The following is a 19,500-nucleotide window of genomic DNA, read 5'->3' on the forward strand; positions in this document are numbered from 1 at the left end:
GAGGTCAGCCTTCCTAGGCTCCCAGTGTAGAAGGGTGACTTGGCGCCTTCCCAGGGAGGTGGAGGATGGGGGAGTAGTGCTTAGGGTCTTGAACCGAGCCCAGCTTCCTGCACAGGTGGGACCTGCTCAAGCCCACCCATTCCCACCCGAGGATGCTGCTCACATCTTGAAATCGCTTCTCCAAAGTCAGGCGGATGTTGGTCTCGATGCTGGTCCGTTTCTTCCTCTTCCTGCCAAACACTTCGCTGAGAGTGGGGTAGGAGCTGGGAGTGCTTGCTGAAGGGTCTGACGGGGAGGACTCTGGAGAGAGGAGCAAATGAAGCTCAGAGATGGAGATGTGTGGCTGCTCTAGCCCGCCAGAGCAAACCTGAGATTTATTAGTCCTTCCCATGGATCCTGCCCTGACCCCAGCAGATAATCCAAAACGGACTATGTGCTGTACTATATATGCTTGGCCCAGGGAGTGGCACTATTAAAAGATGTGGCCTTGTTGGAGTAGATAGATCATTGTGAGCATAAGCTTAAGACCCTCGTCCTAGCTGGCTGGAAGTCAGTCTTCCACTAGCTTCCTTCAGATGAAGGTGTAGAACTCTCAGCTCTGCCTGCACCATGCCTGCCTGGATGCTGCCATGCTCCCACCTTGATGAGAATGGACTGACCCTCTGAACCTGTAAGCCAGCCCCAATTAAATGTTGTCCTTTATAAGACTTGCCTTGGTCACGGTGTCTGTTCACAGCAGTAAAACCCTAACTAAGACGGATCACGTCCTGCTTCTCCAGGATGCTCTGGGCAAATACCCCCGAGGGCTCCCCCGACAGAGTCTCCCGGTGTTTGTAGTCATGGTTCAGGGATGCCCAGACATCAGTGGTCTGTGTGGGCGTAAGGGTTGCAAGCAGAGCTATGAGTCACACCATATGACCTATTTTAAGAGATGTGCCCATCTGTGAGCACTGAGTGAAATGGGTTTTCGCTGGCGCTTAGGAACCTACACTAGTTCTAAAGCCATCGAGGTGGGAGCCAAGGTCGCAAGGTGGGGAGAACCCGTACTAACAATACTGTAAAATCCTTCCCCAAGGACTCTATGAGCTTCAGATCATTTCTTCGATTTGGATGTTCCAGTAAACGTTGTCTCCTGGCAATAGGTTGAGGAGGGGGTACGATTCCCAGGCACGCTTCTGAGGGAGGGGACCTTCCTTGAAGAGAATCACCCTGGCCACTCAGCCCGCCCCCTCCTGCCTTTACCAGTCGAATAGGAATCAATAGCCCACCCCACTTAACAGAACCTGACCCTGAGAGAGAGGACTCTTCCTTCCCTCTCACCTAGATGGTCTCAAGCAGGGGCCAGCCTGCTCCACTCACGTCCCTGAGCACACTTGGCAGTGTGTGGAGATATTCTGGGAGAGGGGGAGTCTCAGTTGGAGAGATGAACAGGCACTGTGGTCAAACCTCCAGTGCCTCACCCAGCCCCCAAAGACGAACAATTTTATTTGGTTCAAACGTCAGAAGCTCTGTCCCTTCCTCTTTCTGCTGCTATGTCCTCCCATTCATTGGCTTCTGGTTCTGACTCCTTGGATCTTGACAGACTCTACCTCCTGATCACCCTTCCTTCTGACAGGCTTTTCTGGCCAGTCCTGATCATGGCTATTGTCTGTCCTCTGACACCTGCTCTAGAATAGCAAAATAAAGACCTGAAAAGCTTAGGGGTGGGGGGTGGGGAGGCTGGAGAGATGGCTCAGTGGTTAAGAGCACTGACTGCTCTTGCAGTGGTCCTGAGTTCAATTCCCAGCAACCACATGTGGCTCACAACCATCTATAATGGGATCTGATGCCCTCTTCTGGTATGTGTGAAGACAGCGACAGTGTACTCACGCATATAAAATAAATAAGCAGGTTGTTTAAAAAAGAAAAAGACCCAAACACCTGGAGCTGGGCCTGAGACTTCTTGCCTCAGTGGGACCCTACAGGGCCCTCTTTCTGGTCTCCTGACCCACGCTGATTCCCATACAATTTGAGTAAGTAAATCTTGCCTCTAAACAGCTATCTCGAAATATAACTTAGCTCTGGGGTAGAAAATAGAATAGAGGAGGAGAGAGAAGAGAAGAGAGAAGAGACGAGAATAGAATAGAGGTGAGGAGAGGAGAGAAGAGGAGAGGAGAGGAGAGGATAGGGGAGGGGAGGGGAGGGGAGGGGAGGGGAGAGGAGAAAAGAGAAGAGAGAAGAAAGGAGAATAGAACAGAAGAGAGAACAGAACAGAACAGACTAATAGGCAGTCTCCTAGGTCTCACTTCTCGGTTCATGCCAGGCTGCAGAGGAGAAGTAATCCACCTCTTACCTTGCTCAAGCCCCATCACACACATGCCCCTAAAAAGCCCCCCATGGAATCTCCCGGGGCCCCTTCTGTGCTTGTTTCTCACTCCCTGCCACCCACCTGCATCATTCAGCCACTTCTCCAGCAGCGGCTTGAGTTTACACATGTTCTTGAAACTCAGGTTGAGGGCCTCAAATCGCGAGATGGTAGTCTGGCTGAAGTCGTTACCATACAGCTTTCCCATCGCCAATCCCACATCCCCCTGTGAGAGGAAACGAGAGCAAGGAGGGTGAGGGACAGATGTCCTTTTCTTGCCTGTGACCTCCACCACCCTAAAGCTACCACACAGTCGGAGCCCTGAGCATCTGCTCACAGCCTTGCACCTTCCTAGTCTTTTTCCTCTAGGATACAAAACCAGCTTATCTCCCGCTCTCTGTGGGGCCACGCCCTTTCCTGGTCTTTATTCCTCTATCTCCCCGAGCAATACCCCTACTTTCCTTCCCACTAGCAACCCCTGTTCGATTCACAGGGAACAGGATGTAGTGTACTTGCTCCAAAGACATGTCGGGATGCTCCTGAAGCCTGCACTGGGGTAGACACAGCCTTTATCACCACAACCCAGTTTTTCCAACTCCCGCTCCCAAAGCAAACCTGTGTGAAGCCTAGCTTTATGCGCCTCTGCTTGAAGGTCTTGGCGAACTTCTCCAGCTCCTCCAGGTCAGTGGGTTCGTCATTCCCTCCGGGGCCAGGCAGATGCTTGGGCCCTTGCAGATGTTGAGAAGCTTCCAGGTGGGGCTCTAAAGAGGATCCTGACAGCCCAGGGCGTCCAACTGCCTGATAAGGAACGCATGCTGCGGTGAGCTGCAAAGACTCTGCAGTTGTTACTGAAAGATTCTCTTAGAGGGTGACAGGGCCTTGGGTTCCCTGAGCCCTATTGTTGCGGATGGGCAGAGACAGAGAATTAGCATTTCTATGATCTGGAACAAAAAACAGGGTACCTGGGGCAGACCCAGAAAGAAGCCAAGACAAGGAGGTGGTCATTTTGGCGTTTGGTCTGTGACTCACTGACCCAGAATAGGTGACTTCCTCTACTCAGCTTTCCACCATAAAAGGAACTGGCAGGGTTGTTTACTGTGAGATCTGAGATCTCAGCTTGGGACAAATCTCAGCATGGGACAAGGAAAAGGTCGTTGGCTTGGCCCGTGTTCTTTTCCATAGAACAAAGTAGTGATGGAGGCACACACAACAGTCACAGAATGAAGACAACAGGGGTGGGGGGGGGGGGTGGGGGGGGTGGAGATCTGGAAATTCAAGACATTAGTTATGAGGGCCGCTTTACTGTTCTCTTTAAAGAAAATGCTGTGGGTTGATTTTGTGTATTTTCTTTCTTTCTTTCTTTCTCTTTTTCTTTCTTTCTCTCTTCCTCCCTCCCTCCCTCCCTCCTCCCCTCCCTCCCTCCCTCCCTCCCTTCCTTCCTTCTTTCCTTCCTTCCTTCCTTTCTTTCTTTTAGTTCTTTTTTTTTTTTTTTGGTTCTTTTTTTAGCTGGGGACCGAACCCAGGGCCTTGCGCTTCCTAGGCAAGCACTCTACCCCTGAGCTAAATCCCCAACCCCCCTTTCTTTCTTTTAGAAAGGATCTTGTTATGTAGCCCAATCTGGCCAGGTCCTCACAATCCTCCTGCCTCAACACCATACCAGATTTATAGACATATACCACTATTCCTGGAGAGTGTTGTAGCTTTGATCAAAGGCATTTTTGAAAGATTTATTTATTTTTTTATTTTATGTGTTTGGGTGGTTTTGCCTATAGATATATGACTGTGCACCCTGTGAGCCCATGGCCTACAGAAACAAGAAGGGCGTCAGATCCCCTGGGAGTGGAGTTACAGATGGCTGTAAGCCACCATGTGAGTACTGAGATGGGTGGAGCCATCTCTCTGACCCCAGTCAAAGGTTTTGTTGTTGTTGTTGTTTGGTTGGTTTTTGTTTTGTTTTAACTAGTGTTATCTCAATGTGCCTTGTCAAAAGACATTCCCCCTTTAATCTTATTTCACAGGAAATTTTACCATTTAATTTAGAGCCACACTGTACTCCAATGAGATCAGGAATATATCTAGTCTTGAAATATCTACTTTCTAAAAAGATTTTCTTGTTCATGTGTTTTAGCCTGCACATGTGTAAGTGCACCAAGGTGTGTTCTTGGAGGTCAGAAAAGGGGGTCTGATCCCCTAGAACTGGAGTTACAGATGTTTATGAACCACCTGTTAATCCTGTGATTCACCAGGAAAACCAAGCACACCATTTTGGGCCAAATTTAAAGCACGCATTTAGTGAGTATTAAATACAGACCAAGAGATGGACTTGGGTCAGGACAATTCCCTGGAATTGCCTCAAGCCACGTGCTTCAGCCACATGGAGACAAACCTACAGGCCTCCTGTACTTTACCATGAGGCTTCATTATTTCTCAAGAACTACAGTTCCCAGCACCCCAGGAAGTTACCTGGTTCCTGGGCAGGTGAGGCTTATAGGTTGATTTTGGGCATTACACACCATGTGGATTCTGGAAACCAAACCTAGGTCCTCTACAAGAATAGCCAGTGCTCTTAACCACTGAGCCATCTCTCCAGCCCCTGAGATATCTATTACTCCACAAAGATGGGATGCAGTCCAGACCTTGAGAGCTAGACACTGGTCCAGCACAAAGACTACTTCACTGCCTTTGAGGACAACGAGTGAAAATCCCCTTGCCTCTTCTTAGACAGACAGAGAAAGTTAAATCCCTCTCCTGTTCTGGTTTACCAGAGACTGGCATCCTCATGAAGAAGAGGATAAGGAGTCAGAGTCAAGTTAAAGAGTTTTCTCCTTATTTTTAGAAGAGGCGTCTCCTAGATCAGAATGGCTAGAAACATCACAGGTGGGCCCTGCTTTGCAGGAGATGAGGGTGGCGGTGGAGGGAGACAGATCCTCAGAGTAAAGTTCTAGTAGCCCTTGAGTTTCTTTTTTGTTAATTCGCTTGCTATTTCATTTGACAAACTCAGTGAACAACACAGCTGCCTCCTGCTCCACCAACTGCCCAATTATATCAGTTTGATGTCCCAGAGTTCCTGTACCTCTCTTTGCTTTTGTTTCTGGGACTGTTGGTCAGCCCCTAGGAGGACCTTTCTACGTATTTACACAGAGATAAGGTCTCTCTGTGTTACCTAAGACGGTCTTCAACAAGCGATTCTCACGCCTTGGCCTCATCTGGTAGCCAGGACTACAGACAAACCATGGCACCCCGAGTAGAAGGGTCTTAAACACCTTCTATGGCTCCTCCGACAATTTCGTTGTGTTCTAACACTAGACGCAAGAACTTGTCCTGAGTGCGCTCTAGAACCTCGTAGTCATAGGTCAGGATGTATAAGGATGCCATGCGCGGGGTGCAGCCAGAAGGAAGAAAAGTGCATCATCCGACTTAGCTGTCCCCATTTCACTCAGCCACTAGGTGGCGCTCCCCCTCTAGCTATCTTCTGTGGACATTAGGCCTGGGAAAAGCCAAAGGTCCTTCCGTGAGCCTTGGGGATTTAGCCCAGAGAAAGAATATTAAAAGTCTCTGTGGTCACTTCTGGTCATCCCTTGTAGAAACAAGTCATGTATCTGTGCAGGTAATTGATGGTCCAGTGGGATCCCTGGCAAGAAACGGGCTTTTATTTCATAATTGATAGTAGATGTGAGCCACATCGGGTTTGCATAGGGCCCTCCTGCTGGATCTCAGCCTGCTTGTCCCCAACACGCGGGATGTAATCTGCTGAAGTGGTCCTGAGGTGAGATACTGGCTTTGGTACCCTGCCCTCCTTGGGACTGAGGGAATCTCGGTGGAACTGGGGGGGATATCAGCATCCCTTGAGTAATTGGCTAAATTCTGAGAGAGGTGATGCCAGGGACTGAAGCTGCTGACAGGTAGCTGGCCAGCCTGGAAGCCTCACCTCATTCTAGTGACAGGGCAAATGACCTCCTTAGGAGTAATTTGGGGTTTCCCCAGGTACTGAGAGGGAGAACCCTCAGAGTGAGTGTCCTGCTAAAGAGGGGAAGACTGAGAAGCTGAAGTTTGCCGAGGGCTGAGACAATCTGTTAAGAATCAGGAGGGGTGGAGAGTAGCAGTTACCTGGGAGGTGAGGCCAGGTCCTGTCTGTGGGAGGAGTAGAGTGCTCTGTTGCTGTGGAAAGGAGAGAAGATTCGGCTGCAGACCTGAGTGACAGGGGAGGACAAAGGGACAAAGGAACAAACAAACAAACAAACAAAATCCAGGCCATTTGAAAGACAAGCTGAACATTGAAACCATGCTAACTGCCCCCTCCTCCTGCTCACCTAATCAGGTCCCACAACCCACCCTAAGCCTGGCTGAAAAGCCCTGTGGGCACTGCCAGCAATTGCCACATCAGGTGGAGGCCGACCAGACTCTGGAATAAACAGCTGTAAACAGAGTCCCCAAACCTGTCCTGCCTGCCTGCCTGCCTGCCTGCCTGTGAAGCCGCAAAGGCAGAGGAGGGTCAAGACACTCTCCCTGAGATCTGATTAGCAGGGTGAGAAGCCCAGAGAGAAGAGGACACAGGAATGACTACAGAGCCCTGGGGGGGAGCTGGGTATTTCAATCTGCCTGCAAGGGGAAGCACTTGAGATGTTTAGGACTGCCAGATCTGTAAGACAGAGCAAGCAGATGGTACCATATTGCCGGGAAGGGTACTGGGTCATTGGTCAGAGGCTCCTGAAGACCAGGTCATTAAATTCATGGGAGGGAGGACTGGGAGCAAGAGGAAGGCCAGATGCTGGGGCCTTCAAACTCCCTTGGGCAGTGCGGACTCACCTATAGGCTACCTTTCCTAGGGACCTCCCTCTCCTTTTGTCTTCAGGGAAAAATTCCAAGAAAAGCCCCTGCCTGTCTGTGGTAAGTAGTTTCTGTCTTCCGGTGGCCAGAGTCAGCTCTTCTCATTCATGGCAGGAGGGAACCCCCCAGACCACAAAAGCCGACAACAGAGGCAGATCTCAGCCACTCAGCGTAGACAAGCTCTTGGGCATATCTGCCCTTCCCATGGTTCTGGGTCACTAATGTACCACACCTGTTAAAGTTGGCCCCTCTGCTCTTTAGCCTCAAAAGGTCAAAAGGTATAAGAGAGGCCTTAGAGGAACCCTGGGCTGGGAACGAAGAGGCCTGAATGTTATTTTTGCTTCCACTGCATTCTGCAATGTGCAGAGGCTCGCCATGTGAACGGAACCACGCGCCCATCCCTGACCTTGTTGTGCAGAGCTTTCCTTTTTCATTTTACAGGACGCAAACCTGCAGAAATGGTGTGAATTTTCTACAGAAACACAGCCAGTAATTAAAAAAAAAAGTTTCTCTGACTTCACATTTTAACCTGCTTTCTATCTCTTCTATTGTATCACATGTCTGTGCCCCTGCATTCTGTGCCTGGGCCGTGCTCACACCACAGTACAATCTTCCAGAGAGAGGCCGAACTAATGTTCATCTTTTCTTTCCTAGTCCAGGGGCGTGATGGGTGCTGGTTAGCCAAAAATAAACACTCAGATGTGTTCCCATTCGTCCCAGTGCTATTCCAAGACACCCTGCAAGCTAAGCCCAGGGCCTGTGTCTCGCGGGCAGGTTGCTGGGAGTGGGCTGTAAGCTGCCTGGATTTCCAAATCTTCCTCTAGAGTATAAGCTAAGCACAACTTGTATTTCCACCAGCATTTTCAGCCCTGTTTGGCATAAGTGGGTGGAGAGGCAAGCAGTACAGTGTGATAATCTCAGTGAGCACGGGGCTCAAGCTGTTCTGGAACTTTCTAGTAGGTCACCAGCATGTAGTAAGGCTATCTATAGCACAACAGCGCTCTGAGGAATAAGTCAGGAAAACAACTCCGAAGACTCCCGGGCATGTTAAGCAATGATGCCCAGTGTTAGTAATACTCTCTGATCTGTTTGCTCAGGGCTTTCTGCCAAAGACAACCAGAACCTATGTCTACGGCCTGTGGGAGGCACTGCTGTTCCATCCAGACAGATCATAGCCAGGCCAACAGGAGGGAAAAGGCTCAAAGCAAGCCGACTTCCAAAGAATCAGACTCATCGTACTCGTTTCCCAGGTAGCTTTGACTTCCCTGTGTTACCTCAACCCACATCCCCACCATTCCAAACCTTTAGACCCAATTTCTATGAAAAATGTAGTTTCAGCAAGAGCCTGGGCGGGAGGGAAAAACAGGAACACTGAATAGTCTGGAGGGGCCCCACAGGGACCCCCTCCCTAGGTCTCAGGCAGAGAAGCTGGTCTTTTTCAGACAGGATTTCCATACAAAACCCGGGTTGACTTTAAACTTGCTGTGCAGACAAAGGGTGAGCCTCCTGCCACCGCCTACAAGTCTGCTAGGTTTAAAGATGGCACCCCGTGGCTGGTTTCGTGTAATGCCGGGACTCAAACCTAGGGCCTTCTGTAAGCTGAGAGCTATTCCCAGCCCCAAGCTGGTTTTCATACCAGAGGGGTGAGTAACATCCATGACACCCCCACACCCAGTAAGCAACAACAGCCTTTTCTAGACTCTGGTAGTGACTGTACAAAGCCCAGGGTACTTACCTTGCTGCCCAGGAGGGGTCTGGGAAAGCAGAAACTGGGATACAGACTGTAAGTGGCCAGGGACCAGCACAAGCTGCTGAAGTGGATGGAGAGAAGCCATGTCCTGCATGTGGGGAGATACACAGATGTTACGTCGTCTACAAGTGGGGGACCTGAATAAACCTGTTAGGCTATGGCTCCTAGAGTCCCTGGGGCAGCAAACTCTGGAGTTGTGGGCAATATCCTTGCTTCATTCTGTTAGGTGGTGGGGACACGTAGCACAGGACGTGGTGCACCGTACTTACTTCACTACGAATGCTACTGTTGCTCCTGCAATCGGCCCCTGCAGCATAGTTATTTAGCTCTCAAGCTTCCATCTGCCTCCCAACTACAGATGCCCCGAGGACGGAGAATAGGTATCACCTGAATCGCAGAGGCTTATCCTAGAAGCGGCATCGATGCCAACCATCCATTTCCTTAAACTATCCTGTCACTCAATAATGCTAAAAGCCACCCTTTAGGTATTTCCTGTACCCGAGTCTTTCTAGAAGGTTCTAGGGGATGGGGCAAACGATCAGTTACTTTTGCTGTTGTTTGCTTGAGACAAGCTCTCACTCCATAGCCGCACGAGCTGCAAACTCACGGTGTAGCCCAAGCGGGCCTTGAATTTGTAGTGACTCCTTCTGCCTCGGCTTCATGACGACCGGGATGAGAGGCATGAGCTCTCTGGCCCAGTAAGCACACTGGGTGGAGTCAATGACACGGGCTGGCACCTACCCCAGACATTTGGTTTCCAGGCATCATGGTAGGCCCTTGGTTCAGGTGGCATGGCCTGTGGGAGAGGTTCTGATGTAAAGTGTCACCCAGATCCTCTGTCTTAATCTGCAAGGAGAGGGAGAAGGGGAGAGTGAGTCCTGGGCCTCCCCAGGCAGATAGAAGCAGAACCGGGAAGAGTAAAGCCAGAGGTGAGTGGTAAGTCTGGAGAGAAAGAGGGGAGCCAAGAATTCCCTGGGCTGAGGGGAAGGACGGATTCTAAGAGGACTCTATAGGACCAGTCTGCAAGGCAGAGCCATCTACCCCTACTAAAACCTTGCTGGTGCTGTGTGAGCATGAAGTACGTTTCCTTGGAATGAGAAAACCAGAAGAGCATAGTGACTTATAAAACAAAGAGAAAGCTTAGGTTTGTTCATCCTTTTGCTATGCTGACCTTTAGCAGGTCAAGCACTTGCCACCAAGCCTGATGACCTGACCTCCATGTATGTGCCATGACATGTCTACACACACACACACACACACACACACACACACACACACACACACACACACACACTCTCTCTACACATGAATGGATGAATGAGTCATAAACAAATATAATTTCAAATTTTGTAGCAAGAAAGCTAAGCCAGGAATAGTAGTGCATTCTTGTGACGTCAATCCTTGGGAGGTTGCGAACAGAGGACTACTAGAAGTTTAAGGCCAGTCTGGGCTACATGGTGAGTCTCAGGGCCTGTGAAAGTTCTTGCCTTAGGGAGACGTAACAAAAGTCTGCCTTCTCCTTATAATGCCACAATGACAAACCAAAGTACACTCCGGGAAAACAGTGGGTTTTATGGGCTTTCTTATGGAGCTGGAGAAGGGGCACGCACAGGAGCATGGGGGACCCCAGAGCAGCCATACTGGAGAGTCTTCTTTGAGGACTGATAATGGTTTTCCCACAGCTGCATAGAACACGCCCTCCAGTTAATTGTCCGTGGTGTACGTACACACACACATACACACACACACACACACACACACACACACACACAATTGGGTCAGAATTACACACAACTGACGGGAAGGAACGGAGAGAATGATATGAACCTCAGGTAAGGCTCTAATGATCCTCATCTCCTCCTGGGGGGGGTGTCAGTCAAAAGCCTGATTTTGGGGGTCTCTTACAAACAGTCACAGCTGCTCTGTGTCAATAATGGCTGTTCTCATAGAAGGATAGCTTAGAGGATAACATGACCCTGTCACAAACAAACAAAAACAAACAAAACAACCCAAACCAGAAAATAGTCTTCAGTGGCTAAGTGCGTGCATGCCCTCTGATCACAGCAACTGGGAGGGCAAGGCAGGGGGATCATATTTGAACTCAGCCGGGGCCACTCAAAAACCAACCAACCAACAAACGAAAGAAAGAAAGCTGGCTAGAATAAATGTTTGTAAATCCTTTTCTTTTCTACTGTACTGGGGTATCAGAATTTCCTTTATGAGGTGACTCTGCTTCTAATCGTATCTTTAAAACTCTCTGCCTCAAAAGAGAGAAAGAAAAAAAAAGTGACCTCCTTTAACTGATCTCCAGAGTCCGTTCTTTATTTCCACGCATGGACTGCCATCCATGAAGCCTGGAAGCCTGGAAACTGCCTGTCGGAGACTCTGTCCGTTCATCCCTTTTCCCAGTGTTAAGCTGCATCTGCTGAGGTCCTCTGGGTCTGCATGGTTTTGGTGACAGAGCCTGAGGGACCCTTGGTGGTTTCCAGTTCTTCTGTCTCTACCACCCTTCCATGAAACACCCAAGAACCACCACTTCTGGGCTTCCCAGGAATCCCTGGGGAAGACAGGAAGTCCTGCCTGTGCCCATCCCTCTCCTACGCTAGAACAACTATTCTCAAGCAAAAACTTAGGAAGTCCACTGGGAGAGGAGCCAAGTGACTTTGAAAGCATACAATATATCAAGGAGTATAGAATCCACACCACCCTTTGAGAAAGACTTTGGCAGGACCTTCTGAAATAGACCAGCTGACAGCTGGTTGTTTTCTCCACAGATAAAATTCTGAACCAAGAAGATTCTGGCATAAACCATTGTCTTGGTCTGTCCTGGGAATGTCATTGGTAGCTTGGAATCCTTCCTGTTGGGTATTTGTCTGACCCAAGCAAAAAGTTGAGATTCAGAGCTAGACAAGGTGGTGCACGCTGTTGTCAGAGGATGAGGCAGGAAGGTCTCCAGTATAAGGATTGCCTGGGCCACACAGGAGACCACCCCCCCTCCAAACACAAGTGACAAAGATAAATAATTAAACTAAATAAAAAACTGAGATTAACATCTGAACCTGTGCTGAATCCCTACAGAATGAACTTTGATCACCGAGGAGGGGATTCTCATTGGCTGACAGAGGAAGGAGCTAAACAGTAGGAACCTGAAGAATATTAATTGATTAAAAGACAATAAATAATAGGGCTGGAGCTCATTGGTTAGGAGCACTTGCTGCTCTTCCTGGTGACCAGTACTCACATCAGATAGCTCAGAAACAGCCTCCAACTCCAGCTACGGAGGACCCAATGCCTTCTTCTGACCTACATGGGCACCTGCACACACATGCGCACACATACACATGTGCACCAATAAGTAAACCTTTAAAAACAAATAAATCTACTGTTTGAAAGTAAGGCAAAGCTCCCCTCTGTGGATCAGAGGAGGCAGTAAGTCAAACACAAGACAGTGAGGAAGGTGGACCCTGTCCCTCATCCTAACTCAGTCTCGAACTTCCCATGTGATCTTGATCAATAGGGGTCTCCCCACCTGTTAGGTGTTCATATGTGGTTTTTATCCCTCTGGTTCTAAAGAGATAAAAAGCCAACTCTAGTCACATGAACAGATGGTAGACTTGGTAGGTCAGTGATTACCAAGAAACCCCAGAGAAGCCCTAGACGGATAGATTGGTAAGAAGCTGGCTTTTCTAGGATACTTTGCAAGTAATTGCCCACACACAGAGAGAGAAGCAAGGGGGAGTAGGGAAAAGAAATGGTAGCACTAAGTTAATGGAGAGAACTCTAAGAGTTTAGAAGTCAGGGCAGATGGGTTGGTCTCTAGGGTTCCCTCCCTAGGCCCCCTTAGCTCTGCCCATCCATCTCAGGAATTTTGATACCCGGCTTCCATCCACAGATCTTATAGTCTACACAACCTAGATTCCATTGAGCAGGTTTTTAAAAACTAGATAATCAATGGCTTCTTCTTCCAAAACCACCTCCACCAAAACAAATCTGCTCCAAAAATTACTTTGGCCAGCCTTTCTGTCACATCTCTTTGTTCTCTGCTTTCTACTCTTTTTCTGCCCTCGGGCATCCCCATCCCAGAGAGGCTCATAGAGGCAGGATGGAGGGAAGGGGGGGATAGAGGAGATCACGGAACGTGGACGAGAAATCACACCAGTAGAACCATCCCAGGCAGCCTGGCGTAGTTCCAGCTCGAAGGCAAGTGTTGGGTTCCTTTCCAAGCTCATTATGCTCCGTGGAGAGAGATAAGGGGGTGTGGCTATGACAGAGCTCAGAAGCATGCGCTCTGCCTCCAACCTGGGCGCTATCTGTTAGGATCACTGCCAGGTCTTCCTGCTGTGCTGAAGTTCAGAAACCAGCACCACCATAAAAGAAAAAGCACCCTTTCATCTCCCTCAAAGATCGATGCCCTGACACTCCTCTGGAGGGGGCCACGCCCACCTCCCAGTTCAGCAAACAGAACGCCTGATGGTAAAGACCTCCTTAAGGTGCAGGCTGGGGCTTCTTGGGAACGTCCTATGTTACTCTTTCGGAGATGAATTGGTCTCGTTTTTTTCTCACTCATCAGTCTTTTTATTCATTCATTTTTCTCACAATTCCCCACGCCCCCCCCCACCTCCTGGGTAAGAAGTGCTGAGTGTAACCCCCAAAGAGGACAAATGAAAAACAAAAGAAAATGAAAAAGACGCAATAGGCCTGGTGTGATGGCACGCAAGCCTTTAATCCCAGCAGGGAGGCAGAGACAGTCATATCCGAGTTCAATGACAGCCTGATCTAGAGTGAGTTCCAGGAGAGCTGGGGCTACACAGAGAAACCCTGTCCTGAAAAACAAACAAGCAAAAAGACACAGGGATTACTTCTTCTAGAATCTCAGCTTTGTGGGGCCAAGGTGTCCCTTGGTTTTAAAAAATAAAAATAAAGTAAAAACAAAAACAAAAACAGACAGCGCAAGGGGCTGGAGTGGCCGGTACACAAGTACTGCCTCCAGCAGGTTTTTTGTAAACTCTCAGGGGCCGAGAAACCTAAGAATTTAAGAAATAAAGCCCTCGCTAATCCAAAAAAATCCCTTTTCACAGCTGTCGAGTGGAAAAGGGCTGGAACCTTTCCAGGCAACTGGGTGTTGGCTGTGGGTCTGCGAGATGAGATAGAGACTTGTGTTGGGTCCCGTTGACTTCTAAGATGAGAACCGCAGGCTAATTGGACGAAGACCCAGTTTCCCCCCTCATACTTGTGAAAACCCAACTGAACCCACAGCCTGCTTAGCACCATGAAGATGGTTTCCAGGGCCTTGTTGACAGCTCTTGTCACCTGAGTGGAAAGGCCCCTATGCGCTCGCTCTATCTGGGATGGCTAATCCCTGGGGACAGGGGCCAGAGTATGCGCTTGCCCTGGCTCAGGCCCAGAGCATCCCATCCTCCTAGCAGATGGTTTGCTGGTGTAGGATCTCCTCCACCCACGGCTCTGTGCAAAGGTATTGTAATGAGTCTTGGGCAGTGACCAGAGAGGTGAAGAGCTATCGTGAGTGATTATCTTTTCTAATCCAAGTGAACTCCCTGACTTTACTATTTTAGAAAGCAGTAGTCTTGTTCTAGAAGGAAGGCACCCCTCCTGAGGAGGTAGAAGCCCCTTCCTGGCCTCATTGGTGTCTTCCTCAGCCTGAAGAATGTAGAACCCTCTCATGCCACAGAAGCCCAGAGACCTTCAGATGTGGATACAAGGATACATAGCCAGACACCCCCAAATCTCGAGGCTGTGTGACCCTCCTCATCACCCCTCCTACTAGAAAAGACTAGAAATAGAAACATCCCAGAGATAGATCAGGAGGGATGGGCAAAGCAGTGCTTGTGCCTTGCACCTCCTCGGATGGACAGGGGCATGGTAGGGCTGGGGTCCTTTTCTTTAGGCCCCCTCCACAAGATGCAGTCACATGACCCCTCTGGGGGGAAAACAGTCCAGCACTAATGAAATATATCACTGGTGAGGAGAAGGATCAAAGCTGTTGTTCTGGTTGTGTAACCCGTTTGTGGAAAGTGTTTCATAAAACATTTCACAAGAAGGTGCCTTTCAAAGCAGAACAACTCCCAACCTGCCTTCAATTACAGGCAAGGTGGCGCTCCCCCCCACCCCTCTTCTATGTTTCTCCTGAGGAGTGAGGCAGAGTTTCTGTAGCTTATCTCTTAAGAGCTGGCGAAGGTGCATCTCAAGAAAACATTCTAAAAATATAGTCCAAGTAGAGGAATGGGGCAGGCAGGTAATACACCTCCAGTGAATAGGGTTTAAGGCACCCCATTCAGGTGGGTGTTGGCTGAGGTGATCTCTCTCTCTCTCTCTCTCTTGAACGTTGCTGGGACTGAGCCTCAAACACGCCATGAAAGTGTTCTAGTGCAAACCATACCCCCAACACAGCTGATTCTACAGGGAAGACCTTTTCTCTCCAGGGCTCCTGGCTTCTCCCTCAGAATCCAAGGCTCCTCTCCATCTAGACACCTCCAGGAAGTTCATGCAGAAACAACCTCATCCAACTACAACAGACTGGCTTGATAGTGCCGCTCCTTCTCTACTGCAAACGAGGGGTCAGCTCCCCGAGAAAAAGCAAGCTTCTACACAACAAAGCAACAGACGAGTGTGGGCAATGGTCTTTTTCTTTCTGTTTTTTGGTTTGTTTTTTTTTTTTTTTTAATTATTGTTTGAAATCAGGGTCTCATATATCCCAGGATGGCCTCAAACTAGATAGGTAACGGAGGATGGCTTTGAATTTCTGATTCTCTTATTTGTGCCTCCTAAGTGCTGGGATTGCAAGTGTGGACCACCATGCCAAACGTATGTGGCATTGGAGATGGCATCCAGGGCTTCCCGAATACTAAGCCAGCACTCTACCGACCAAGCAAGAGCTTCGTCCTAGGCCCTAGGTCCTCCATGAACAGATGTGGTGTCCTGTGTCCTGCCCCCATCCTCTCTCCCATCGTCCACCCCAGCCTCACCACCACCACCACCACCACCACCACCACCACCACCACCACCACCACCAAGGCAGCTTTCTGATGGACAGCCTGGTATTTTCTGTTTGTCCTGCTTGCATCTTCTCAAGAAGGGCAAGAGACTTTTTTTTGATTTTCCTGAATCTTTGGTAGCAGGACACAGGACCTAGCAGTGCTGGTGCTAAAGGGAATGAGGACTGTGCTCTAAGAGAAGCCCCATTCTATCTGGTGTTTCCTGTGGTCCAGAGCATGGGCAGTTTTGAGCAGGATGCTGCTTTATGGCCTACTGGGACACCGCTGTAGGAAACTATATCCATGGATGCTCTCTGGTTCTCTGACCCCCTTTTTGCTAGAGTCTCCTGGTTCTCCCAGTGGCCACCCTGATGGACCGGAGGATAGCAGTTGCTTTAGTCTTCAGTCGGGGAGGGGTAGGTACCACAGGGAGCTTTCAGATGGCTCTGGAGTCCAGCAGGCTGTTTGCCCCTAGATTAGGTAAGAGGTGAGCTGGCGAGAAAAGACGAACACAATGCTATGGGAACTATTCCTTAGCTCCGTGGCACTTCCTGGGAGAGTGAGTGTACAACATGCAGCATGTCGTCACAGTGCACAGGCTGCTTACCATGGGAGGGACTTGCCATTCCAATCGGATCTGGGAAGACAAGAAGCAAGCGGGAAAACTTTGACCCAACCAGGATACCTGACTCAGGGACAGTGGCCATTCCTGGCTGAGCTTCCAGCATCTACAACTAAGTTCTTCCTCTCAGTCTCCCTTCTCCTTCTTAAGACAAGACCTCTCTATGTAGATCAGGCTAACCTGGAATTGGAAGCAATTATCCCGCCTCAGCCTTCCCGGTGCTGGAATTACACACGAGAGCCACCACAACCAGATCTTTTGCTTTCCTTTATCTTCTCTTTTTCCCCTCCCTCACTCCCTTTCTTCCTCTTGACACGGGGGCTCATTATGTAGCCCAGGCTATCTCCAACTCAGTCCTCCTAGTTCTGTCTCTGCAGTGCAGGTGTGAACCACCCTCCGCTTCAGTGTTTTCTCAGACCGAGATTATTCCTCCATAAAAGAAAGGAAAGATGCTGGACGTAAACTACTTAAGAAGTTTATCGCATAGAAAAGAGCAGGAATGGACTTGTAAGCGTGTTTTTGTTATTACCGGACCCATTTAACAAATGAAAAGACTGAGGCTTGGTGGCCTTAAGAAACTTGACTAAAGTCACATTGCTGGCAGATAATGGCGTTGCAACTTCAGCCCAAGCCTGTCTGACTCCGAAGCCCTTCTCCATAATCCTGACTCACTGTGTGTGGAGTCACTGAGTTACAGACTCTTTAAGGCATCTGAGTGCGGTGTGCCAAGTGCATGATGGGTATTTGGGAAGTATGGCTTCTCTTCCTTCTTTATCAGAGCCGGAAGGAAGTACAGACACCACATGGTTTACTTTACAGATATGACTCCAGAAAGGGGAAGTGACCTGCTACGAGAAGCGCTCTGTGGTTCTGCTGCCTATATTTCTGCCATTCGTGTTGCTGCCTCCCTTGGCTCCAGTAATAACTGAAAGTAGCCCGACCTAGGTTCAGCCCCAGTCACGGAAAGACCCCACTCAGTTAGGGATTAGAACTTTGGATAAGGTTCAGCGTGGGTGAGGGGACCAGTGGGCTGCATCCTTGACTCTTGGAAATACATTTAAGCTTTTGGAGCGTGATATTTGTTTTTCCCTCTTGCAATATGAGGAAGAGATAAGAAGGAGGAGGAGGAGGAGTAGAGGAGGAAGAAGAAGTAGAAGAGGAAGAAGAGGGAGGAGGAGAAGGAGGAGGAGAAAGAAGAAGAAGAAGAGGAGAAGGAGGAGAAAGAAGAAGAAGAAGAGGAGGAGGAGGAGAAAGAAGAAGAAGAAGAGGAGGAGGAAGAAGAAGAGGGAGGAGGAAGGAAAAGAGGAGGAGGAAGAAGAGGAAGAAGAGAGGGAGGGAAGGAGAAGAGGAGAGGGAGGAAGGGAGAAGAGGAGAGGGAGGAAGGAGAGAGGGAAAGAGAGAGAGAGGCCACCTCTCCATCTTACTGTGGATGTTGCTAGCCTGGGTGGGGTGGAGTGGGAGTGGGTTCCATATGAAGCTGACGAGGGCGGGGCAGGTATCCTGCCTTCTGGGTACATGTAGGTGAGTAGCACCAATGTATGAATGTGAAGCACTCCACAGGATAGCTATCTCTGCTGGGGAAAGACGACACTATCTTTCAAGCACCTGGAAGTCTAATAGCATTGTCAAAAGTGAAAAGTATTCTCACAAAAAAATTTAACACGGAATCTCATCAAAAACATTTCATGAGGGAAATGAATTTTAATTATTTTAATTGTGCTTATTTGTTAGTTGTGTGTGTATGTGTGTGTGTATGTGTGTGCGTATGTGTATGTGTGTGTATGTGTGTATATGTGTGTGTATGTGTGTATATGTGTATATGTGCGTGTATGTGTGTGTGTATGTGTGCATATGTGTGTGTATGTGTGTGTGTACATGTGGGTGTGTGCTCGCAGACATGCACATATGCTAGGGAGTATCACGGAGTGCACTTGGAGGTCAGAAAACAGCTTACAGAAGTTGGTCCTCTCTTCTCACCCCCTGGGATCCAGGGGTTAAATTCAGCTCATCACCAACAGCAAACGCCCTTCCCACAAAACCACCTCATATTTTTACAGCTTCGGTAACTAAAGCTAAGAGAGCATTAGGAACGTGCCCAATGCCACACCACTAGGCAGGCACAGTCACACAGACCAGTTGGACCCTTGACCTCCATCCTTTCTTTTGTACTATCCCTTGAGCTGCTTGTTCCATTGTATCTCCCCTGCATAGTCTCAGGGAGCCTAGAACCTCCACAGGTGTGTGTGTCTGGGTTACTGAAAGTGAAAGCCCAGCTAGGTGGTACTGTGTCCACAGTCCATCTGGGAGACTGCTATCATGAGTTCCAAGGTAACCTGGCTTGAGAGCTAAGAGTCTGTTTCAAAATAAGTTCCCCAAAAACCTGAGTGGGACTTTCTTTGGTATTTTGTGGTAACTTCGAAGCTTGTCCTAAAAGGTCAGAGCACTGGATAAAAAAATAAGTGGGGTTCCCTGGTGATTTTCATCTTTTAGAACAGCCTTGTAGTAAAGTTGTTTTACTGTCTTCCTTTTTTTTTTCTGTTTTTTTTTTTAAATTTATTTATTTTATTTATATGAGTACACTGCAGCTGTTTTCAGACACACCAGAAGAGGGCATCGGATTCCATTACAGATGGTTGCTGGGAATTGAACTCAGGACCTACCGGAAGAGCAGTCAGTGCTCTTAACCGCTGAGCCATCTCTCCAGCCCTGTTTGTTTTGTTTTTGAGAGTAGGTCTCACTATGTAGCCCTTGTAGGCCTCAAGTTCATGACGATCATCCTGCCTTGTTTCCCCAAGTTCTGGGTTAACAGGCTTGTAGCACCATACCCAGACTTGCCTCCTACATGCCTGCCGCGTCAAAATAAAATGTGATGTCACCGACTGTGCTCCTGCAGCAGTGCAGGAGAGGAGTCTTCCGTGAGCCAGGAGAGTAACACAGAGCAGTCCTGCACCATCAGGGGCCCCTT

The 19,500-nt window shown here is 48.9% G+C and overlaps 1 protein-coding gene across 1 annotated transcript in view; it reads right to left on the reverse strand.

The window, feature by feature from the left end:
• Positions 1–19,500, reverse strand: part of Pou2f3 (POU class 2 homeobox 3) — an 80,748-nt gene that overhangs the window by 12,848 nt on the left and 48,400 nt on the right. Inside the window, exons 4-9 of the mRNA XM_032909771.1 lie at positions 9,663–9,767; positions 8,907–9,009; positions 6,452–6,534; positions 2,960–3,142; positions 2,429–2,570; positions 164–300 (exon numbers count right to left, since the gene is read on the reverse strand). Coding sequence (XP_032765662.1) covers positions 164–300; positions 2,429–2,570; positions 2,960–3,142; positions 6,452–6,534; positions 8,907–9,009; positions 9,663–9,767 — 753 coding nt within the window. The remainder of the gene's footprint in view (positions 1–163; positions 301–2,428; positions 2,571–2,959; positions 3,143–6,451; positions 6,535–8,906; positions 9,010–9,662; positions 9,768–19,500) is intronic.

The sequence above is a fragment of the Rattus rattus genome, chromosome 8, assembly GCF_011064425.1.
Source record: "Rattus rattus isolate New Zealand chromosome 8, Rrattus_CSIRO_v1, whole genome shotgun sequence".
Taxonomy (NCBI): domain Eukaryota; kingdom Metazoa; phylum Chordata; class Mammalia; order Rodentia; family Muridae; genus Rattus; species Rattus rattus.